The 25,255-nt window shown below is 40.1% G+C and overlaps 1 protein-coding gene across 1 annotated transcript in view; it reads right to left on the bottom strand.

Moving 5' to 3' along the window:
- Nucleotides 1-25,255, bottom strand: part of LOC149218705 (serine/threonine-protein kinase ATG1c-like) — a 370,274-nt gene that overhangs the window by 177,470 nt on the left and 167,549 nt on the right. The window contains exons 6-8 of the mRNA XM_089384128.1: nucleotides 9,135-9,228; nucleotides 8,958-9,038; nucleotides 8,714-8,825 (exon numbers count right to left, since the gene is read on the bottom strand). Coding sequence (XP_089240254.1) covers nucleotides 8,714-8,825; nucleotides 8,958-9,038; nucleotides 9,135-9,228 — 287 coding nt within the window. The remainder of the gene's footprint in view (nucleotides 1-8,713; nucleotides 8,826-8,957; nucleotides 9,039-9,134; nucleotides 9,229-25,255) is intronic.

Genomic DNA, 25,255 nt, shown 5'->3' with positions numbered 1-25,255 from the left:
GGAGGGTTTCTAACTATTAGACTTAGAAACTTCAACACAAGGAAACTAAGGAGAATCAGGTTTATACTTATGAGATTGATTCATCGCCCATGTCAGATCATCTTCAAAATCGGAGAAAGGTCTACTTTGATCACCTCAACATCAAAATCACAATCTATTAGAAAGAAAAGAAAAAAGCGGAAAGGAATTGGTAACTCTGATGACCATGTACAACACAGTGTTGGGATTGATCAAGGTCCTCAAATATTCAAAATTGGACATGGCACATCAGAAAAGCAGGCCATGGATCTGCCTGAAAGCAAGCAGGTTCTCAACATGAACTTCATTAAGGACATCGAATGCTATGGGGCATCTTTCTGTATCATATTTCTAACCTTATCCCTCGTCATTTTATTTCATGAATAAATTGTCATTTATGCTTTTAGAATAAATTTCCATTGCTTCATTTATGTACTTGATGATATTTTTGAATGAATACTGCTGATATATGTCTTTTGTCGGTAGATGCAAATTCTAGGTTCTTGCACACTATCACTTCATATCTAGCATGCATACCCATATGGAGCGAAATGTTGACCACTGGAGTGGCACCTGATGATTATATGAAGACTCCATGCCCAAGGATGATCTAGAGGACACTTGTACCATCAGATATCATTGGCAACAGAGTTTTTTAACTCTACTTCTATTTTCTCATCATCTTTCATGTACCTAGATTCCACACCCTACGGGGAATTGTAATAAGTAATACCAGTAATGATGAGTTTTGAGTATGTAACAGGCCTAGGATGTTGGGACTTGATCAGCAAATGAGTACACCTTGGAGCTTTTTTTATTTAGTTAATTATCTTTTCTTTTTCAGAGGCGGATAATTTTTTGGGTTTTTTCACTCACTTTTTACCCCAAAGCCGGGGTGACGGTTTGAAGGTTGAGCCCTTAACACATCTTAGTGTCTAGAGTCGATGTATATTACCATACTAGATCACACAAAAAATTTCGTGGAATTTGGTTAGGTCTAAGTAGTCATTTTTTAATTTTTTAAATTTCCCACAGGTCAAAAATTGCACATAAAATTGTACTTGTAATGTAATAAGTTATGTTTAGAGAAGTTGTATGGGGTATGAGTAATGAAATTTACACCTCTCACCCTCAATTTTCTACTATGACACATTTTGATGGGTTAAAAGTGTGTTTTAAACCCTCAAAACCCACTTTTCCTAAGTTTAATGGGAAATCTGGCAATTAATTAAGCCATAAATTAAATAAATGGAGAAAAATAAATATCCACTTGTGCTAAATGTTGTGGAAATGAGGTGGAAAATTATGGGGGAGTAAAAGTGAAGTCCCAAGGTGATGTGGACTCCTAAAATCAAGGAAAAGACATGTGCTCAAATAAAACCGAATTTATGACATTAAAGAAGAAAGTTGCTTACTTGGAAATTCGAATTTGTGAAGTTAATGCACATTTGGGAGGATTTGGGAGAATATTTGGTGGAGATTTTTGTGGGAAATTGTCCCCGCATGGGTTACCACCCATATACACTTGTCATTCTATCATAAAATTCGAATTTGACACATAAGGGAAGAAGAAAATGATGTCCACTTGCCAAAATTCGATTTTTACACTTGGCATTGGAGCTTCATTCAACAAATTCGAATTTCTCTTTGGGATTGTCACCTCATGCCACTTGTTTAAGCACTTATACATTGGGATTAACTCAAATGCCATTTTTCATTGTCATTCTTCATTGGGATTTGCTCCCAATTCTCTATATAATAGAGCCATGGGCTCTCATATTGTATCATGTAATACAAGCTATTTTGCTTGAGGAGACTCTACGGGATTGTATTCACTACATGTAATATAATACAACAATGTTTGGAGTAAAGCGTAATCGTGTTCTTCTCCTTGCATGTGTGGTAAATTCCTGACTTCTTGTTATGCTTCTATTTATTTCCTCATATCATTATTTCTTTCATGCTTGTTTCAAGTTATGTTAATATGCAGCTATCTCATATTAGCATAAGAATTAATTATTTTCATTAGGAAAAGAAATCTTCTAGTGAATAATAGATGTATCTCTAGGAATTCTTTCCACTACACTTATTTAATTTCATGTCGATTTAATGATTTGTGGTGAAGTTTTGTATATGAATCATTATCCAATCAAGTTTTTCAAGAGTGAGGGGAAATTCTCAGAGGAATCAACCCATTCTTGAAAAATATTCAAGGAGAACCCGCATGTTTTGAATTCCAAAGTCTCATCTATATCTTATTTGTGTCTTGCAGTGATTCTTTCAAGTTTTTTAAAGCTTTTATTTCTTGCATTAAAATATCAAGCTTGGAAAAAAATATTTTTTATGTATTGTACTTCATTTATCAATATCTGGCTATTTCAAAGAGCTAAGTCATGGCTAGTCAAAGAGGAGAGTTTGCTCATACTCTTTGGCCTAACCTCTTGTAGATTATTTTTGTAACATGCTTTGTTGTCATCTTGGTCTAACATTTGAGTTCTTTTCGTATCCTTTTGAGCAAGATAGTTTCCATTCTTTGATTTGTAGACTTATTCATCTTGAAAGCATTTATAGTATCTTGTGATAACAATTTAGTGTTTCACTTTTTAGGGTTATTTTGGCTTTCCATTTGAAAGCATTTCACATCATTTTAAGCAAATTACAATTTCATTTCTTAAAGAGCAAATACTTCGAATGCACTAGTTGTTTATGTATTTCATGCTTATTTTATGATGGTTATTGCTCATATCAATTTTTTTCCTATAAATCTTGAAGTGATAATCTATTTATCTCTAACTATTCTCCTAGAAACTCACATCCTTTCCAAATTAACTTTTCATTAGGGACCACCCCCCTTAGCTAACCTAGGAGATAGCTCAAACGGAGAGAGTCGGGATTAGTGTGACAGCCCCTTCTCTTAGTTCCCTGCCACCAACCACACCTTGTGGGGTTGAAGGCTTTTTCTCACTGACTTGTAGGTAGGTTGAGGTCGCAAGGTCAACAGGGGTCTAGGGGACAAGAGCACAGACCTTGCCCATTCTTTCCGCCAAATACCCCCATTAATCCATGCCCATAAGTGTCCATGATAAGCAAACTACAATACTCAATTACCAAATGACAAGGCATACTTTTAGGTTCGGGAGGCCCATCTTCATACATATGATCATGGCAGATGGGTGAGGGACCACATGGTTGGCTCAAGTGGCTGAGAAGTGGCACAACGAGCTAGTTGGTGGTTGCAAGGGTTGGTGGTTGCCGGTTGAGGACCATCTTAGAGAAAAAATTTCTCCTAGGGATATCACCCACAAAATTGTAAGTAATAGATACTACCCACAGGTGGTGGCTAACACCCCCAATAGGCTCTCTTATGCTCTCGGTCATTGCGGGCCTAACCTGATCCTTGCACAGGACCCAAAAAACTTTGTTGGTTAACTTAGTTTAATAGGGAAAACCACTTATATTCTCCTTTATTGTGAGATTGGGGACAACTGGTAAATGTTGACTTGTGAAATCAGGCTAGGGGCTAAATTCCCTTAGTGTTGAATCTCCTTGCAACGAGTTGACTTGTGAAATCAGGCTAGGGGCTAGATTCCCTTAGTGTTGGATCTCCTTGCAACGAGTTGACTTGTGAAATCAGGCTAGGGGCTAGATTCCCTTAGTGTTGGATCTCCTTGTAACGAGCTGACTTGTGAAATCATAGGAGTCATTGAAGCTAGCTTTCTCCTATTGGATCTCCTTGTAGTTTTCCTTAACCCAACGAGGATAAGGGTAGAAGAGGAAACACACCTTAGTTTGACTTATTTTGTTGCAATCACACATATCACATTGCGCACTCATATGGATAACCACATCTCTGTCAACTTACATTCATTAATTCTCTAAATCCAAGTGAAATCTAACTTCACAAAAATGTACCAAGAACATTCGACAACATTTTATTTTACAACATTCATGCTTGGTCATCTCTCATTGTCACATTTACTTTTGGCATTTTCATTTCCAAGGACAAGCATTTTACTTTTCAAGCAATCATCTCTTATTGTGGGCATTTACTTTCACAAGTGCTCTCTGTTTGGCACTAGTTTTTGTTTGCTATATCATTTGCTTAAGAGTATTTCATTCTTTTGGTTATTATTGTTATATCTCTTGCTTATGGATGGTTCTATGTGCCTATGATTATTTCATTTACTTGTGAAGTCATTTACATGCTTTAAAGTGATACATTGTAATTTATCTTATTAATGTGTTCTTGTGTAGTTCATTAACTCCTAGACATTTGTTGTTTAACTTAGCTTAATAAAGCTTTAGTTTTCTTTTCTCATAGGGACAACCCCCTTGGCTTCGCTACGAGTTACCTTAGACAAAGGAGTTGAGAATTGAGTGACAATTTCTCAACTCGAGACTTGCTGCCAAGGCCACATGAAGTGGATTAAAGATTTCTCCACGTTAACCTAGGTGTGGATCAGGCGACAACAGACTCTATTTAGAAGTAGGGTCTAGGTTGATTTACAATTTGTTGTTCTTTTCACCTATAAGTATTCCTAAGGTGGTGGTATATTTAGATTTCTTGTAGTGATGCACAAACAAGGGAACATTCAGAATGCAAGGACAGGTATCTGGAACAACTAGAAGCTTGTTGGCTAAATTTTCAAGAAATTGTAGGTTGGAAATAGCAATGGTATATTAAGAAAAATGTATAAAAGGAACCAAAAAAAGGGGAAAAGGGGGGAAACTTCAGAACTTGAAAAATACCTACGAACATAACCATTTTGTGTGTGTGTGTGCACACCATGGAACATTTCCTCAAGGAAACCCTTTAGGTGCTTCACATTTAGTGAATGGCACGCACAACCAAGGGTAAATGTTGCCGATGGACAATAGCTATGCCTAACCCCAAGGGACCTAGGTGGATTCAATCTCATGACCTCCATGGCCATTATGACTTTGGCATTGCAAGTCAAACAGAAACCACTTGAGCTAACCTGTAAAGTTAACCATAACATGTGTGTGCACATACATACATACATATCAAGTAATTAATGCTACTCATGATACTGGAAATAAAATATAAGTAATTCATTTTCCAACCATAAGGGAGTGCAATGAATGTTATAGTTGAGAACGTCATTCTAGAGATATAAACAACATGAATTCAAGAATACAATTAAAAATCCGACATTTTAGGAATATTTTTATATTATATTAGGTTTGAAAGCACTGCAAACCCAAACCTTTTATTGTTCAGGGGCACTGGGAGTAGATTGAATACAGGGATGACAACTTAATGTCATGAAGCCTCTTACCCTATATCTCATCTCAAACTTTGGTTTTATTGGTTTTTATGGAATGAAGGACAATTGATCACCAATATAAATATTTGAAGTGAATCGTTATGTAAAGCGGCATGAACAATATGTAATAGGCTAGCTATATAGACCTGAACCTTTTATGACAGGCTATGTTCACTCTCCGTGCATTTTTTAGAGTTACAAGGAAAGGTCTCTCAAAGACCACACTTTATGAAACCTAAATGTTGGTGCTTATATGCCAAAAGCATCATGTAATTTTTGTCTATCCATAATGAAATTACAATATTTTCCAAAGAAAGAAAAAATCCAAACCCTTTCTTCTCCTCTCTAGATCCTTTTTATTTGCAATCTAGCCCTATCACAAAGATGTGCAACATTTGTCAAATGGGTGTGGATCAAGTGGATGAGAGGAAGGTTGTTATCCTCCCCTGTCAGGTAAAAGTCCCACTTTGTCACTCTTCGTAAGCCAATTGTTCTATATTGACCTAGCCTTGAGCCTTGAGCCTTGAGAATCCAGATTACTCTAGGTACCATCCTTGGAATGAAGGGAAATACACAGTAGGTTTCACTAGAAAAGACATTCGCGGAGGAAACAAAAACAAAAAGGAAAGGTGCAACGTGTAGCACTATGGGTGGCAATTACATGTTTTCTTAAAACAACAACCCCTAGTTTGTAACTCATAGAATAAATCTATCAAATTATTGTAAATCTATAGAACATATTTAAGCCTACATTGTTCATCAAATTGATATCTTCAATGAGTAAACTAGTATCAACCACATCCTTCTGCAAAAGTAAGAAAAGATGGATGAGGAAATATGGTAGTAGTAGTAGTAAGAGGAAAGTCCTCATGTATGCAATGAACCAGTGCCTAATGGAGATGGAAATTCATCTTTCATTTCAATCTAACATGTTTAAGCCTACTTTGCTCATCAAATTTATATCTTCAATGAGTAGACTAGCACCAACCAAATCCTCATCTGAAAATAGGAAAATATGGATGAGGAAATATGGTAGTTGTAGTAAGAGGAAAGCCCTCGTGAAGGTGACAAACAAATCATCAATAAAGATAGCAACTCATTTTTCATTTGAATAATCTCAATATGAGTATACCCTTTACCATCAATAGCATGATGAGAAGCACTATGTCCATGATTTAGTGCAAAAGGAAATGTAAAAAGACAAGGAAGCATGCCAACAATAGAGCATGGTGCCTATGATCTTGCTCCAATGATAGGATCCTGATGCACCAAAACATTCCAATTATATATTTTTTGTGACATGGTACCAAAGCGTGTTAAAGGAATAAAGAAGCTATATGGCAAGAATTATCATCCCTTATGCAATGTCTTATAGGTTGAAGGTAAATCCTTTATAAATATTTCATCAAATAACTCAATCCATACAACCATATAGCCTTGGAAATTGCAATTCCAAAAGCGAACATGTAGAAAAACCTGTAGATTCACAAGTTGTAATCTACTAAAAAAAGAGACAAGAATCTACTTCTACTCTTTACAGCGGAAGCCCATAAACATCGAGCAAACAATAATCAATAGAGGAAGAGAATCAAAGGCACATAACACAATAAATATCCGGGGAAAGCCATAGCTCAAAACCCCACTATTTGTTTTGTATTAATCCGGAAAATCAAAATGAAATTACAATGCTTGTTCTCTCAAGAACAATCCCAACACTCAGCCAATTCAATCTCCAACTCATAAGCAAGCTCAAGGCCAAAGCTTAGCATTTCCACAAGCTCTCCAAGTCTCTATTCCAATGTGTAATTCCTATGAAGGATAACTTGTATTTAAAAGGAAATAAAGCCTCTAAAAATAGCGCAATCCCTCAAGGATCAGTTCCTGATTGCATGCATTATCAGTGCAACTCAGAAAAATCTAAAACAAATAGTACATTGTCCTTGCACTCTAGTCTCAACTAGGTCTTTCTCAAAATCAACATGCAAGAGTTTCTGACAGTGGAATCTTCAGTTAACTAGAGTAGCACTAATTAGGTCACTAGTGTCCCAACTGACTGTTTACTCACTATTAGTTCCTAACACTGATTGGAACTAATTTAACTAGACTTAACTCAATAAATTGAGTTAACTAATTACAACTCATATATAACTCATCCTTAACTCCTATAAGTTAGGGAGAACATATACATGTCTTCTAAACGACTTCCAATTCGAATTTTCTAAATTAATTAAGTTAATTTAACTTAATTAATTATTTTCAAATTGCTATGAGAAAAGAATTCTATTTTAATTCACAATTTAATTCAAGGACAAATTAAACTGGAATTTTTTGTTGTCATTTCTCAACAAAACATGAACATCAAAAATTACTTCAGGCCTATCATAGTTTATAATGCAAGAAATTTGCAGAGATAGGTTGTTTGAGCATTGTTGTTACAATGCATAGGAGGTCTTGAAGCAAGCAAAAGGTAAGCAAGGCATCCAAGACTAAATATATCAGATAAAAAAAACAGTTGTCATTTTAATCTTCATTTGTTCTTGAGTGTGTAGTCTAAGGAAAGTTGAATTGGAAAACAAACATTCTGAATCTTCAATTTCACAAGTCAAGTCTCCCATCCTCTCTAAGCACAAAATGGAAGATGAAAAAACTGAGAATGCATTTTTCATGAAGCAGGCAAGGCTTCCAAGCCATTATTTTGTGTCAATATTAATTTTTCTACCCAAAGGATGTTTATTACCAAGTATAGTCCTACTCATGTGATTCACTAAGGCATTCTCCAGCCCCCCTAATGCAATGCATTATATGATCTTACTATGCAATTTAATACAAAATGCACTTTCAAAAGAAGAAAGAAAAAAAAAACAAAAAGAACTTAATTTTGAATGCGCTCCAACTGTCCAAATTCTTTTGCATATTCTAGTGCAATGCAAATTTTGCTACCCTTTCACAAGTGCATCTATCCAAATTTCACAGCTATCAACAATTCAACATGTATAAGATTTCATTGAAGGCCATAAGCCAGACTTAAAAAACAGCAGTCTAATAAGTACAAATGCTTACTCAATCCATTGCAATTTGGAACTACTTGAAAACTCTTATTGCCACAACACAAATATTACATTATCAATCCAAAAAGTCTAGACTTCAAAAAGAAAAATTACCATAATTCAATTCATTTTATGCATGGATTTCATGCTCCACTCGACCAATCCCTAGAAAGAGCATCTGGTAATAACCATCATTACCTCTACTGCCCGTATAAAACAAACCTCATCGAATTTTATATTTATTTAAAAATATTAAAGTATGAGCAATGTTCACTCCTTTTATATGATTGTGTTACTTCATAAATAAGATTACCAAAGTTAATCTTTAAACTTTCAAACGCATTGAAAAAGTAAACAAACCTGGATCTCGACGCAATAGTTTTTGGCATAAATCAATGCAATCGGGGTGGAGATCTCCAACAATGTCATGTGGAAAGTGTAGCTCATTTGACCTCATAATATTTTGCATTAGCTGAAAAGCAAAAGAGATGGCATAGACATAACCTCCTTATGCAGCTCTTGGCAGTGAATGTAAGTTTAATTCGACCAGAAGATAATAAAATTCAGACAGAACATTGCTTTTTTTTTTCATGCTAGTCCAAACCTGAAACTGAGAATTGCCAGAAAATGGTGGATTTCCTGTGACAAGCTGAAACAGAATAGTACCCACACTCCATAAGTCTGCCTGCATGTGAATACACAAATATGAGTGCAAGGATGTATTTTGTTTTTAAGTGCACGACCAATAGTTTATAAACGAGATTAAACCATGATCAACCACCTTGGCATCATACTTCCGAGATTGCATAATCTCAGGTGCCATGTACAAAGGTGAACCACAAAGCGTTTCTGCTAACCCTTGGGGTTGCAGGGACCTGTGACAACAAACAGAAACACAAGTACAATCAGATAGCTTTACATGGAAGAAAAGGCAGGGAGATGGACATCAAGAACAGGAAACAAATGGAACAAATTGCATAGATATACAACCTGAAATTTTCAATAAAAAAATTAAAAGGTATGAACAGATAATTTCCTGAAAATCCTATCTAATTCCTTAAAGAAGTGCTTTACACATTTGGATGATCCTATATAACATCCAAAGATCCATAAAACAAATTATAAAGCTAAGTTCCAAAGGATAGCAGTTAGCTCAGGCCCATATCTAACAAAGGAAGAATAAATATGTGGTCCTAAAATGAATCATCAGTAGATGAAAGAGGTTTATAATTGAATATACTTCCACATACGAGAGTATATGGTGAGCAATACTCCCAATCATGGATGCATTTATGTATGCACAAGAATTGTTAAATCAGGTATAGGTTATCCATATCAAGGCCTTTCTCCATAACAGAATCTTGGAAGTTGAGCAGATTAAAGCTAAAGAAAATGTATGATATGACTGCAAATTCTCTGGACTTCATAATCGTTTTCTGCTTGCTCTTTTATTCATCAATAGATACATATGCATCTAGAAGGAGTGTATAAAAGAATGAACATGCTATTTAAACCCATTTCTATTATACATCTGATTCAATCTGAGTTTTAACTTTCAATGCACACTGTCCTCTAATTAGCTTCAATATAACATCATCATATCTGTTTGATAAAAGAAAAAAATCATATTAGTGTCTGATAATTGACTAAAAGAGGTAAATGGGACTTGAAAACACAACAAAAATCATATTAATGTCCTATAATGACCAAAATAGGTCAATGGGACTTGTAAATACAACAAACAATAGCAGCGAAATAAGAAGTGCCTATCCTGCCTAAAGGAGAAACAAAGTTAATAAATATATAGCATAATATCTAGACAGAATGGAGGTAAATCCATAATGGACAAACCATATAAAATGGAGTACATCCTTGAATGTGAAGACAGTCAAGACTCAAAACAGAGGATGCCACAAAAGAAAAAGAGCTAGCAAGATCACTAGTAAAAACTGAAATACAAGAGCTCTCTTAATGTGTGCCCAAGTCTGAGGAGGGGCCTTTAGATTGACCTATCACTGAAAGTCATCAATACTGAGCTTAATAATAACATAAGAATGACCTAGATTACAAAGTCGGTTGGGTTACCCTAGGCAAATCTGAAATACTCTAAAAAGCTCTCCTGAGCCATACGCGATTTATGCCCTTCCAATAGAAGGGAAATTCTAGTCATGTGCTCCAGTGCACAAGATCTGGTCTGGATATGACTGGAAGCAGCTACCTTTCTAATCCCATTGGAATTAGTATGACAAGCTGGCTGTGGGTCAGGTCAAGAAAGGGGGTACTCTCGAACAGCTCTGCTACCATCTGTGCTGCTATCTCTGGTGTTTGCAACATGCTCTATGGTGCCACTGGCCAAAAGGAGCGGTGAGGAGGAGATGATTTATCTGGATTCTGAAGTAAAACAATTTCTGTTGTCTAATAGCATCAAACTCAGTGATTTTATCCCATACTCAGTATTGGGCATGAATAAGCACTGGCCAAATCATTCATCAAGTCCTCAAAACGAAATATAGAAGTCTATCCCATTTCTTATGATAAAAAAATTATTATATTTCATGTTCCTTTCACGTATACACAAATGATAAAGCAAAGTAACCTATAGAAAACAATTTTATCAAATGCTTATGGAATTTTGTTAGAATCCTGTTATTTTGATGGGAGATCGGAGGATACTTTTGAGGTATACTCTTAGCATATTTAAGTTAGTTGTTAAACTAAATATTAGCTTATAATTGTCAATTAAATATTAGACTTGGGCATTAATACCGTCAACTCGAATTTATGTTATTTTATGCTTTTATGTCTTATTTCACTTTATTGTGCTTCTTGGTCTATCCCATATAAGTGGATTGACCCAACTTCCTTCTGATCCTATATAAGTAAGCTTTTACTCTCATTAAGTAATACAATACGGAGAACTCTTTCTAGTTATCTTGATTTCTTTATGTCCTCGATTTCTGAAATATTGTACCAGAGCTCAGTTAGAGAAACAAAATCTATGAAAGCATGAAGACCTAGGACCTGCTGTCATTAGCAATGGTTTGATAGATTGCTGGCATGGCACAATGAAAAGCCAAAAGGGTTTTGCTGAAACCAGGTATTGTTTAATTTTTCTAATTTTAAAACAAGGTCAATTTCTTTTTCTGATTTTGAAGCAAAGTCAATTTGCTTCTAAATCGGAACTCTGTTTCCAGGTTCAGCAACCATACAGCAATTTCCAACCGCTGTTTTCAGCTGTCATTCCCAGCTGTTGTACAGAATATTCACACATTACAGTCATACAATTGTAGAGAATCCATACAGAATTGCTCAAAAAAATGTTGTAAAATCAATTTACATCCCAGATTAGTTTTATTTCTTCGCTTTCCTGACAATATAAATGAATTGGAAGAGAAAGAAGCTGTTTTCTTCCTATATTGTTGCCCAGATTTGCAGATCTAGAAGTTTTAGCTGCTGATTTGTTATTGGTAAGTAGATGCAAGTAGAAATTGACTGTTTTGATGCTATCTATTAATAATACTATGTGATTTTCACCTGGTGATGAGCAGATTTGCCTATATTTATGTGTTTTTCAACTGTTTGAGAGCAGATCTAAGTTTTATTTGGCTGGTAGTAAGCAGATTTGCCTAGATTTTCATGCTTTTTCAGCTGGTTAAGAGAACATTTGAATCTTGCTAGTGGTAAGCAGATTTTTCTAGATCTACATGTTTTTGGGCTGTTAGTAGGCAGACTTGTTATAAATCTGCAAGTTTTTCATCGTGTTCCTCTGTTCTTGGGTTATTTTTAACCTTCACCTATGGAAGGGAGTCAGGGGGTCACATCATGCTAGAAGCAAGCCAGAGATTCAAAGGGAAGAACTACAACACATGGAAGCAGCAGATGTTGACCATTTTTAGTACAAGTGACTCGCAGATACTGTCGTTGGTAAAGTTACCCAGCCTACAGTTGCAAGTAAAGACCAAGATAAGTTTGATGAGAAAGACAGAGAAGTTATGATGATGATTAAGTCGTCCATGATAGATGAGATGCTTTCAGAGGGTCCAGACAGGCAAGACTTCTTCAGCAATTTGGAATCACCTAAAAGATTTGCATGAGAAATTGGACAACGGCAGAGCTTTCTTCCTGAAGAATGTGTTTTTTTCCAGGATAATGGATGAGCATGCATCCCTCTAGGAGCATTTGCTCAAGATGAAAGATATCCAATAACAATTGAGGGGAATAGGTCAGAAGATGAAGCAAGACATGGTGGTCAGCACATTGAAAACTTTACCACAATGTTGCACGAAATGAGGACGAAGTGGGTGCATTATTTGGAAGCGAAGCATCGGAAGCATCATTTTCCAAAAATCCTTGGAAGAAATGTTCAAAATGTAGCAAAGGAAGGTCTTCCAGCTTGTGCCTTAGCTAGTAAAGACCTTGAATTATCTTTCTCTATCAGGAATGTGAATTCATAAGATAGGCTTCAGTTTTGATGAGTTGATTTTCATTTCACTGGAATGGTCATCAATAGATTGCATGCGTAGTGTTGGAGCTTCAGTTCATTGGAGTCTTTTTCAATTAGACTCAAGGTTGTGGGGAGTGACCCCCCCTGAATCCACTCCCGAAACACGCTCTGCTCAGAAGCGCTAGTGGAGCGACCCTGGGAGTGAGCTACTGATTCACTCCCGTATGGGAGCATGTTGATTTGAGGTAGCATCGGATGTGCTCTAGCCACGAAATTTGGTGGAGAGGTTGAGGCACATGAGATCTCCGATTCCTAGAAAGGGTTTAGAGAAATTCTAAACAAATCAAGAGATATTAAAATAATTAATATTTTTTATGAAGTCCCTAAGTCTAAACTTAGGGAAAATAAAATATTAATGTGTATTAATATGAATCTATGTTACAATGGTCCAAAAGACATGGATCAAGCCAGATCTAATCTTAGCCGTTGATTAGGGACTTAATCTCGGCCATTGATATGTCAACAGGAAAAGTATAAGAAGAGGCTTGAGGGTCACTTGGAGAGCACACTAGAGTGATCAGTCATTCTATTCTCTAGAGCAGGGTTTGCTAAGAGAGATAGAATCAGTGATCGGGGGAGCAGCTAAGGGGCATTGAGTACAGAGGAACAGAGAAGGCAGAGATTGTGCCGGGAGAGCAGCACAGTAGCTAAGGAAGGTGACGCAGAGCCAGCAAGGACTCACGCAGGGCCACGCAGAGGCAGCCAAGTGTTGCGCAGAGCACCAGAGGGGCTAGCATAGCTGACGCAGAGGCTCCCAGAGCTGACACAGGGCCTCCTGGGAGTGACACAGACCAAGAAAGGCTGACGCAAGGCCAACATGAGAGAGAGAGGGGCTGACGCAGTCCAGATTAGGCAAACGATGGGGTTGCAAGAGCAGTTTTGTGCTGAGGAGCTGCCAAAAGGGTTTTCCGAGGTTTCAGCCAGGAGATTTCTCTCAAACTGAGGTATAGTTGCTAAGGAAATTCTTTGATGGGTAGGCCAGTTACAGTGCCCAGATTGTACTCTAATATTGCTTAATAAGAAAACCCTTAGATAGCTACACCAGTTTTCCCGCATTGGGTTTTTCTAGGGACATTGGTCCAAAAATAATGGTGTCATGTGGTGTGTTCCTATTTCTTTTAATTGTTGATCTGTAATATGTTGAGCATGCACTGGTGTTTACTTTCAGTATTTACTTTGTAAATAACTTATTAAAGAAAAATTAACAAGTAGGTAGGAATAAATCAGAAAAAGTGCATAAAGGGTTTCTAAATTAAGTAAACTTAGAAACTTCAACATGGTATCAGAGCATGATTGCAGATCACAGGAGGACTAAAAGACATCAGCAAAGCAGAGAAATAGCAGCAGAAAACAGTTGTCCCGAGGTGACAGAAGTTGTTTCTAGCAGCGCAGAAGCCAAGAAAGTGTGACAAAGAGCCAGCCAGAGCCATGTAGAAGAAGCCAGGAACTGCGCAGAGCCTTAGAGAGGCCAGCGTTGCTGACGCACAGGGCCAGAGGACTGATGCAAGGCATCCCAGGGTTGACGCAGACCCATCCAGGGTGACGCAAAGGCAACGTGACGCAAAGGGGCTAACACAGTTCACAGAGAGGTAAGTTGTTGGGGTCTAGAAAGCTGCAAGAATATTGCAGAGTGGAGCTGGTGAGGTACTGTAGTGAGAATAGTATCTGACAGAGCAGGGCCAGAGGAGTTGTTACCGAGGGTTTCTAGCTAAGGAACCCGGATCAACAGTGCAATTGCACAAGACGATCATAGTAGGAGGCATCTCGACAAGCGACAGAAGGATTTCCAAGAGGGCAATCAGGACTCAGAGAGAGTCCAGAAGAGAACTTCCAGACGGGAAGAAGAGACTCAGAGGAGTCGAACAGAGAACTTCCAGGAGGGAAGTAGAGGAGCGTCATGGCACTACACGGGGTAAGAGACCAGGATAAACTGGACGGAGCATCGAACTTCGCAGTCTGGAAGGCCAAAATCTTATCAGTGCTTGACAGGAATTGTGTCAAGAACTTTGCATTGAAGGTTATAGCTATCCCAGTCGACCCAAATGATAATGACAAGTACGAGGAGGCGATGGCGAGGGCCAAGTGCATTATCCTTGACGGGGTCAAGGATCATGTGGTACCACATATAGTCGAGAAGGAAACAGTAGTTGAGATGTGAGAGCCTTTCAAGAACCTATACCAGCATACTTTTATGCAGAGAACAATGCTACATCGAGAACCGGATGAGGTCGTATCAGATGAAGAAGGGTCAATCGATTGACTCCTTCCTTGGAGGATTGAACGAGATCCGAGATCAATTGACTACTATAGGAGCGACACCGGATCAGGAGCTTATGGTGAGGACAGCCCTGAATGCTGTCTCAGAAGAGTGGGAAGTGTTTGTCCAGAGCATCCTGGGCAGAGGGACTCTCCTACCTTGGGACGAGATGTGCGTAGCTCTTCGCCAGGAAGAGATCAAACGGCAATCGAAAACAGGTAGCAGTAGCAAAGGGATCAAGGTCAAGCAGGAGGAGGAGGATGTGGCCCTGGCATTTGAGGGAAAGCAGGAGAAGCACAAGAACAAAGATCTCTCCAAGATCAAGTGCTTCCACTGTGGGGAGATGGGTCATTATGCGACCTAGTGCCCAAGGAAGAAGAGTAAGGGAGAGTCTTTCGAGACTAAGGCAGCACCAACACGAGCAGAGAAGGAAGTTTTTACAGACAATGACTATGCCATGAGTGCACACGCACCACTTGAGCGGAAGTGGGGAGACATCAAGCTGTAGTCAGGCAGACTACAGGCGATGAGGGCAGGATCCTCGAGGTACCCAGCCTCTTGGATTAGACCTTGCTACGGGAGCCCCGACGAGGAGTAGCAGGATAGGCTGAGTGGGTAGAGACAAATGCGGATGGAGCAGCAGAGAGAGCTAACGTGCAGGAGTCCCAAGACAGCGCAGAGCTAGCAAGCTGCAGCAGTGTGAGAGGCACAGGAGTGTTGCACCAGTGCAAGAAGGCACAGCGAGGTGTGCAACGGTGCGAGATGCAGGGAGTTGTTGCAGCAGCGCAAAGGTCAGAGAGAGGGAGCACTTGTCAGCGGCAGAGGGAGCTTCAACATCAATGGGTGTTTCTAGCCCAACAGGGAGGTCAGTTGGGAGATCAATTACTTACTTCTCAGTAATTGAGTTGCAGTGCAGCAGTGGGCAACACGATGCAACATGATGAGAGAAGGTGCAGTGCTGGGAGGAAGGACCGGCAGCAGCACGGATGCAGAGGGAGCTGTCATACAGATGCAGCAGTGACAGTGGCAGAACCATGGGCAGCAGTACAGGAGGCAACAGTGCAGAGGATGTTCGGCAGGAAGGCCTAGCATCAGCACAAGTACCGATGTTGGATGATTAGAGTAATACTCAGTGAGGAGTATTGTTAGAGCACAGTCCTCGCTAAGAGGCAGTGTTGATTTTGGGTAGCATCGGATGTGCTCTAGCCACAAAATTTGGTGGAGAGGTTGGGGCACATGAGATCTCCAATTCCCAGAAAGGGTTTGGGCAAATTCTAAACAGATCAGGAGATATTAAAATAATTAATATTTTTAATGGAGTCCCTAAATTTAAACTTACGGAAAATAAAATATTAACGAGTATTAATATGAATTTATGTTAGAGTGATCCAATAGACATGGATCAAGCCAGATCTAATCTTAGCTGTTGATTAGGGACTTAATCTCGGCTGCTGAATCGTCAACAAGAAAAGTATAAGAGGAGGCTTGAGGGTCACTTGGAGAGTACACCAGATAATCAGTCATTCTATTCTCTAGAGCGGGGTTTGCTAAGAGTGATAGAATTAGTGATCGGGAGAGCAGTTGAGGGGCATTGAGTACAGAGGAACAGAGAAGGCAGAGATTGTGCTGGGAGAGCAGCGCAGCAGCCAAGGAGGGTGACGCAGAGCCAGCAAGGGCTCACGCAGGGCCACGCAGAGCACCAAAGGGGCCAACGTAGCTGATGCAGGGGCTCCCAGAGCCGATGCAAGGCCTCCTGGGGCTAACGCAGGCCAAGAAAGGCTGACACAGGGCCAGCGTGAGACAGAGGGGCTGACACAATCCAGATTAGGCAGAGATGCTGGGGTTGCAAGAGCAGTTTTGTGCTGAGGAGCTGCCAGAGGGGTTTTCCAGGGTTTCAGCGAGGAGATTTCTCTCAAACTGTGAGGTATAGCTACTAAAGAAATTCTCTGTTGGGTAGGCCAGTTACGGCACCCAGATTGTACTCTAATATTGCTTAATAAGAAAACCCTCAGATAGTTGCACCGGTTTTCCCGCATTGGGTTTTTCCGAGGACATTGGTCCAAAAATAATGGTGTCATGTGGTGTGTTCTTGTTTCTTTTAGCTGTTGATCTGTAATATGTTGAGCATGCACTGGTGTTTATTTTCAGTATTTACTTTGTAAATAACTTGTTAAAGAAAAATTAACAAGTAGGTAGGAATAAATCAAAAAAGTGCATGAAGGGTTTCTAAATTAAGTAAACTTAGAAACTTCAAAAGAGTGAATTCGAGAGCGCGCTCTGAGGAAAGAAAATTAGCTCCCTGGTTTCCTGGGAGCGAGTCCCTAACCGCTCTTGTATCGCTCCCCATCGCTCTAGGAGCGAATTTTAACTGCGGGGAGCGATACAGGAACAATCGCTCTACGATTGCTCCCATGAAAAAAAACACTCCTGCCCTAAAATTCCATGCGTGGACAAGACAAAAGAGGGGTGACTTTTTGGAGGGCCAAAACAATAAAAAGACTCCTCCCCTCTGTCATTATCACCATTTCACTTGTGAGAAAGAGATATTAAGACCATTTGATGTTGAAATTTCTAAATGTTACCCATTAGAAATCCCTACTGCATTATCTGGTTTATTCCACCTACTTGTTTATTCCTTAACAAGTTATTTATTCATATAAATATTGAAAATAAACACAAATGCAACCTTAACACATATAAGATCAGCAACTGAAATATTAGACAAACACGCAGGGGACCCTGTTATTTTTGGACAATCGTCCCCGGAAAAACCCAATGCGGGAAAACCGGTGCAGCAGTTCTGAGGGTTTTATTATTATGCAGATTTCTTGAGTACAACTAGGGTGCCAAACTGGCTCACCCAACAAAGATTTTTACACGGCAGTAATACCTCTTCTCCAAGACAGATATTCAACTTCTCAGCACAAGTCTGCCCCACGAAAATCCTTTCGGCGCTTCTCCAAGGCTCTGCATCAGCCCTGCTAGCCACTGTGTAGCTCTAGAACCCTTTGCGTCAGCCTTCTGCCTCTCTACGTCAGCTCTCTTTCCCTTTGCGTCACTCACGCAAGCCCCTCGCCTCTACGCAGTCTCTAGCTGCCTCTGCGTGGTTCCTGTTGCCTCTGTGTAGCTATGGCTGCCTCTGCATCAGCCTCTTTTGGACACTGTGCTGAGCCTCAGGCACTATCTCTGCCTCTCTGCTATGTAGTCACTGCCCCTCACTACAATAGGTCACTTGTTCGACTTTCTCAGCAAACTCCGCTCCAGAAAATCGAACTGACTGATCAATCTTGGTGTATCTCCAACCGACCCTCAAGCCTCCTCTTATACTTTTCCTGTTGAGTCTTCAACGGCCGAGATTAAGTCTCTAATCAACGGCTAAGATTAGATTTGGTTTGATCCATGTCATTTAGAACATTCTCACCCAGTTTTACATTAATAGCCATTAATATTTTAAGTTTCCTAAGTTTAGACTTAGGAACCCCATTAAAAATATTAATTATTTTAATAATTCTCTAACTGAGTGGAATTTCCCCAAACCACTTCTGGGTCTTGGAGATCTCATGTGATTTAGCCTCTCCACCAATTTTCATGGCTAGAGCATATCTGATGCTACCACAAATCAACATTTGAGAGGGTTTGAGCTTGAGGAGATTGTGGGAGATTGTTGGAGCTTACAAGCTTGGGAGATTGAAGGGAGATTGTTGGAGAGCCAAAGAGGTAGGGTCTAATCCCATTCTTTTTTTTTCCATGTAACATTTGTGTAAAAATATGTTGAATGTTCAATGAATCTAGAATGTAGATGTTCTTCTTCTCTTCTCCTCTTTCCCACTCCCTCATTTTATTGCAAGCAATAATCTCAACCTTCAACAAACATGATGAGTATATAGCTTAGCCTTATCTTGTTGCTTCCATTTTTCGCTATGATGATGGCATTGGGAAGTGAAGAAGATGAAATGATGGAGAAGTGGGTAGTGTTGGAGCATACCCTAGAGAAGAGGAGTACCTATTGCTACACAAACTAGCAGGCCTAGTGAATAGGCAAAAGCTAGAGGGCACAACAACACTTGGGATAGAGGCCTACTGTCACCACAGCCTAAGTCCCCTTCTCTTCTTAGAGTTTCACCAACAGGAAGAGTCCTAGTATGACTCACTTGTGATAGATAATTGACCTAAGGAAGGTTTGAAGTGAGGGAAGGTGGCTCATTCAATGCAAAGGTTCAATAAATGTGAGAGCTTTGGGTGGAGCTAGTAAGACTTTCCAATAAAAACCCCTCAGAAAGGACACTACATGAAACGTAAGGTTGAAATATTCAACAAGAGCTCATCCAAGGTCAAAGTAAACAAGAGTGTTGAAATGTTTAACTAGGTTCGGTCTTCATAAATATCCAATGTAAATTTGATTCTTGTATATTGTAAGAGGAAAGAAAATTTTATTATTGTTATTTTTGTAGCATGGGTTTCATGCTCAAGATCTTTTATTTATAGGTCAAGCTCCCATTGAGTGCTTCTAGGGTTTTCCTAGGGTCAAGAGGTCAAAAGAGTCATTGTCATATGAAGAAGACCCCATTAGGTGTGAATTTTGTGAATCTAAAAAATCAGAAATCCTACTGCAGTAACTTCTTTGCATTACCTACTTGTGTTCTTCATTTTAACAAGTTATTTTCAGAAATATTCTGAAAATAATAATGCAAATACACTGTAGCCTACACCAATATATAGATCAAATAGAAATGAGACAATGACAAACAGGACACACTTATTTTTGGACTAAACGTCCCTGGAAAAACCCAATGTGAGAAAACCGATGCAGCAACTCTAAGGGTTTTCTATTATTAAGCAGTACTTTTGAATACAAATGTTGGTTGCCCTCTCGGCAAACCATTGACAGAGAAATACAATGGCGAAAAATCTGAGTGAGTTTTACCTCACTTTATCAAGCAGATTCTGTCTGATCCGGCAGCAAAACTAGTTAGCCCCGGCTACAACTGTGCTGCCCCTTCACAGAAACTATGTGGGCTTGCGTGGAGCTCTCTGAGGCTCTGCGTTAGCTCTGCATCAGCTCTTCTGCCCATTGCATCAGCTTTCTCAATTGTTCCGGCAGTTCCATCTATCTACGTGGAAGGTAGCTTCCTCCTCTGCACTCACCCTTCTAGCTCTATGTCAAGAATGCGTGGGCACAGACTGGCCTAGCATTCATCCTCTGGCTATTGCGCTGCCTCCACAAGCTTCTCTCTGCCTCTCTATCAAAATTCCCGAACTATCCCTGCCCCTCAGCTGCAAGATCTCTCCAATCGATTTTCCTCCTAAGAACTTCTCACCTCAGAAAATCGATTTCCTCAATCTCTCTGTGTGTATTCTCCAACTAACCCCAAGCATCCTTGTATACTTTTCCTGTTGAGAAATCAACGTCCATGATCTAATCTCTAATCAAAGACTAAGATTAAATTAGACTCGATCCTCATCTTTTAGAAGCTTCTCACCCATATTTTCATTAATACCCATTAATATTTTAATTTTCCTAAGTTTAGACTTAGGAACCCCATTAAAAATATCAATTATTTTAATAAAATACAATCAGGGTGGAATTTCACCAAACAATTTATGTGTCTTGGAGATCTCATGTGTTCTAGCCCCTCCACAAAATTTTGGAGTTACCCAAAAAAATTAACACTCCCTCTTAGCAAGGAATGTGCTCTAGCAATACTTCCCAGCAGAAGTATCACACTGATCCACGTCATCGGTCCTCTGCGTTGCTGATGCTTGGCCTGCTGCCCTTCATCCATTGTGCTGCTGCAATCTGTACTATTGCCCATGACACTGCCACTGTCACTATTGTATCTGTACTGCAACTCCCTCTCAATATGTTGCATCATGCTGCCCATAGCATTGCCACTGCTAACTGTTGCACTGCAACTCAGTTGTTGAGAAGTAAGCAACTGAAAAGCCACCCAAAAGCTGCCATGTTGGTCAGTCTGGATGCCCCTCGACGTTAAAAAGCTACTATTTATTTTTGGTAGCGTCGGATGTGCTCTAGCCACGAAATTTGGTGGAGAGGCTAAGGCACATGAGATCTCCAAGACCCGGAAATCATTTGGAAAAATTCCAACCAGATGAAGAGATATTAAAATAATTAATATTTTTACTGGGTCCCTACGTCTAAACTTAGGAAAATAAAAATATTAATGTGTATTAATATAAAATGGGTGAGAAAGTTCTCAATGACGAGAATCAAGCCAATTCTAATCTTAGTCGTTGATTAGGGCCTTAATCTCGGTCGTTGAATCGTCAACAGGAAAAGTATAAGAGGAGGCTTGAGGATCAGTTGGAGACACACAAACAGAGATTAGTCAGTTCGATTTTCTAGGGCGAGGTTTACTAAGGAAATCGAGCAAGTGATCAGTTGCAGTGAGGGGCAGTTCGGCAGGAGGCCAAAGAATACATAGCAGAGAGGCAGCGCAGTGTCGGGAGAGACAATGCAGGCCCAAGAAGGGTTGACACAGAGGCTGAAGGAGACAGCATAGAGGACGCAGAGGATCGTAGAGGCTAACGCAAAAGCCATAGAGGCTGATGCAGAGGACGTAGAGGGCATCAGAGGCAGCACTGGGAGATTCTGTGGGGCAGACTAGGAGTTGATCAGCAGATCCTGAGCTGGGAGAGGAAGACGCGGATCCTAAAGGAGTGACGTAGTTCTAGAGCAACGCTTGGAGCAACTTTTTTTGTCCAGCACAAGGAAGAGTCGAAGTTGTTGTGGGGTTTGATCATCCAGTTGCTAACATGCCGGAATATCTCTCTGGATACTAATGTCGAGAATATTCTCTGTTGGGTGAGCCATTTCTAGCACCCTAGTTGTATTCACAAATCTGCTTAATAATACAAACCCTCTATATGCTGCATTGGTTTTCCCGAATTAGGTTTTTCCGATGACGATTGTCCAAAAATAATGGTGTCCCTTGTGTTATTGTTTCTGTTTACTTCAGTGCATGATCTGTGTATCTGTGAAGGTTGCATTTGTGTTTACTTCGATATTTATGCAATTAAATAACTTGTTAATGTAAAGAACAAGTAGGAGATAGTAAACCAGAAATTGCAGTAGGGGTTTCTGATGTGTTAGATTCAGTGATTTTCACATGGTATCAGAGACATTGCAGATCAGAGGCGACTGAAGACACCAGCCGAAAAAATCTGAGAATTTGCAGCATAGAAGCAGTTGTCCCAAGAAACAACGATGTTCCAGAGCTGAAGAGGTAAGAGGAGTGACGTAGTGCAGAGAGTGTGACGCAAAGGCTCACGCAGTGCCTGTGTCATCATTCTGAGTCGGGAGAGGAAGACGCAGTAGCTGGGAGGAGCCCACGCAATAGATGCATCAGCTGTACAAGCCAACGCAGAGGCAAAGGGAGGCAGATCAGGCTTACGCAGTGCCAAGTCATCTTTCTAAGCCATGAAGGACTGACGCAGTGGCTAGGAGGAGTTGATCCAACTCTCACTGTGATTGTGCAGAGCCAGAAGGGCTTGGATTCTTTAGTTGTCGGGGCTAATGGAGCTTAGCAAATTTTGATTTGTGGAGCTGGTGGGACGTTGTTTCTGTGAGTGCAGAACAGTGTCTAAGGAGACTGAACCAAGGTAGAGGGAAGCACTACCTCGACAAATTTCTAGCCAAGAAATCTAGATCTGGGTTGCAGCGGAAAAGGAGGATGTGAGGAGTGATTCGACAGTTGGCCGGAGGATTTCTGAGAGGGAAATCAGGACTCAGAGGGAGTCTAGAGAAGAGGAGCAGAGATGGCAGTAAATGGATTGAGGGATCAAATAGATTGGATGGGGCTTCCAATTTTGTCATCTGGAAGGCCAAGATCCTGGAAATCCTGGAACCCATAGCTGTCCCAGTTGACCCTAATGCAAATGAGAAGTATGAGGAAGCCGAGGCAGAAGCAAAATGCATGATCTTAGACGAGGTCAAGGACCATGTCATACCACATATTGCTGAGAAAACACAACAAGGGAGATGTGGCAGACACTGAACACCTTATACCAGGGCTCTTCCGTGCAACGGAAGATGTTATTGGAAAATTAGTTGAGGTCATATCAAATGCAGAAAGGAGAGGAGATAGATCTGTTCCTTCTTAGGTTGCAAAGAATTCGCGACCAGCTTACTTCCGTGGGGTCTACACCGAATCCAGAGTTCATGGTCAGGACTGCTCTGAATGCAGTGTCCGAGGACTGGGAGACATTTGTCCAAAGCATTTTGGGCAGAGAGACACTCCCCAGTTGGGAGGAGATGTGGGTAGCTCTTCGATGGAAAGAGATCAGGAGATTGACCAAGGCGGGGAGTAGCAGTAAGGGAGATCGAATCAAGAAAGAGGAGGAAGATGCAGCTCTAGCATCTGCAGGACAGCAGGGCGTTTAGAAGAGGAAGAAGAAAGATATCTCCAAGGTCAAGTGCTTCAACTGTGGAGAGCTGGGACATTATGCCTTGTGAAAATTTCTGACCTGAAATTCTACTGCAGCAACTGATTTATTTCACCAACTTATTCTTCACAATAAGTTATTTACGAAATCCCTACAGCAAATATTAAAATAAATTCTACTGTAGTGATCGCATAATTACACAGAGAAAATACATATACAAGAAACAATCACAGCAACACAGTTGTTTTTGGACAATTGTCCCTGGAAAAACCCAATGTGGGAAAACCGGTGCAGTAGATGAGGGTTTTATTAATCTTCAGCAACAATCGCTTTTTACAAGGAATGACTTTACAGAGAAACTGGGAGAAAACGCTTGAGACTTTCCCTTGGAAACTTTCTGACACCTCGGAGACCCTTCTGTGTCACTTCTGCGTCACTCTACATGGCTCAGTGTGGCTCTGCATCCCTCTGTGTCAGCCTACATGAGGGTTGCGTCTCCCCTAGACTGCGTCTCCCTCTGTGTTGTCTCTCAATGTCCCTACATCACCTCCTCCTCAGTCACTAACTGTTGTTGATGCCCTCCTCTTCCTCCACCCTACAACTCTTCCTCTAAAATCGATCTCTTTCTCTTTGAGAATCGATTTTCCTTGAGATACTGAGTATCTGTCGGTGTGTCTCCAAATGATCCTCAAGTCTTCTCTTATACTTTTCCTGTGGATGAATCAACAGTCGAGATTAAGTCTCTAATCAACAGCTAAGATTAAAACAGACTTGATCCTCTTCTCTTAGAAACTTCTCACCCTTATCTTTATTAATACCCATTAATATCTTAATTTTCTGAAGTATAGATTTAGGAACCCATTAAAAATATTAATTATTTTAATAGCTCCTCATACGGGTGGAATTTCTCCAAACGATTTCTAGGTCTTGGAGATCTCATGTGCCTTAGCCTCTCCACCGAATTTTAAGGCTAGGGAACATCCGATGCTACCAAAAATCAACACTCCCTCTTAGCAAAGAATGTGCTCTAGCAATGCTTCACCATAGAAGCATCACACTGATCCTCTGCATCGGTCCTCTACGCTGATGCTTGGCCTGCTGCCCCACATCCATTGCACTATTGCTTCCTGTATTGTTGCCCATGACACTGCCACTACTGCATCTGTACTACAGCTCCCTCTCAACATTTTGCATCATGCTGCCCATAGCACTGCCACTATTAACTGTTGCACTGCAACTCCCGATACCTATCCATTTCTACTACTGAAATGGATTCTTCACCATCCCCATGTTCTCCCTGAAATAAAAAAATTGTGTTCTTCCTAGAGCCTTGGTGAGAATGTCTGCCACCTGTTCTCCTGTAGGAGTGTACCTCAACTGTACTGCCCCTCATTGGACACAGTCTCTGACAAAGTGACACATGATATTAATGTGCTTCGACCAATCATAAAATACTGGATTTTCAAAGAGCTTGATGCAACTCTGATTATCACACAAAATCCTAGTCGCTTCCATCCTTCTCCTGAATAGATTCACAAGCAATTTCCTAAGCCATATGGCTTCACATGAAGTTGTGCTAACTGCCATATATTCTGCTTCACCTGAGCTCAAAGCCACAGATTTATGTTTTCTACTACACTAGGAGGTCATTCCTAATCCAATGTTAAAACAGTACCCAGTTGTACTTTTCCAATCTACTGAACTTTCAGCCCAATCTGTGTCAATGAACCCACTCAGC

The sequence above is a fragment of the Pinus tabuliformis genome, chromosome Q (assembly GCF_031772625.1).
Source record: "Pinus tabuliformis cultivar Carrire ecotype Pingquan chromosome Q, CPIR1, whole genome shotgun sequence".
In the NCBI taxonomy this organism is placed as follows: Eukaryota; Viridiplantae; Streptophyta; class Pinopsida; order Pinales; family Pinaceae; genus Pinus; species Pinus tabuliformis.
The sequence above is the reverse complement of the archived record's forward strand: the minus strand, read 5'-3'. Positions and strand labels throughout refer to the sequence as shown.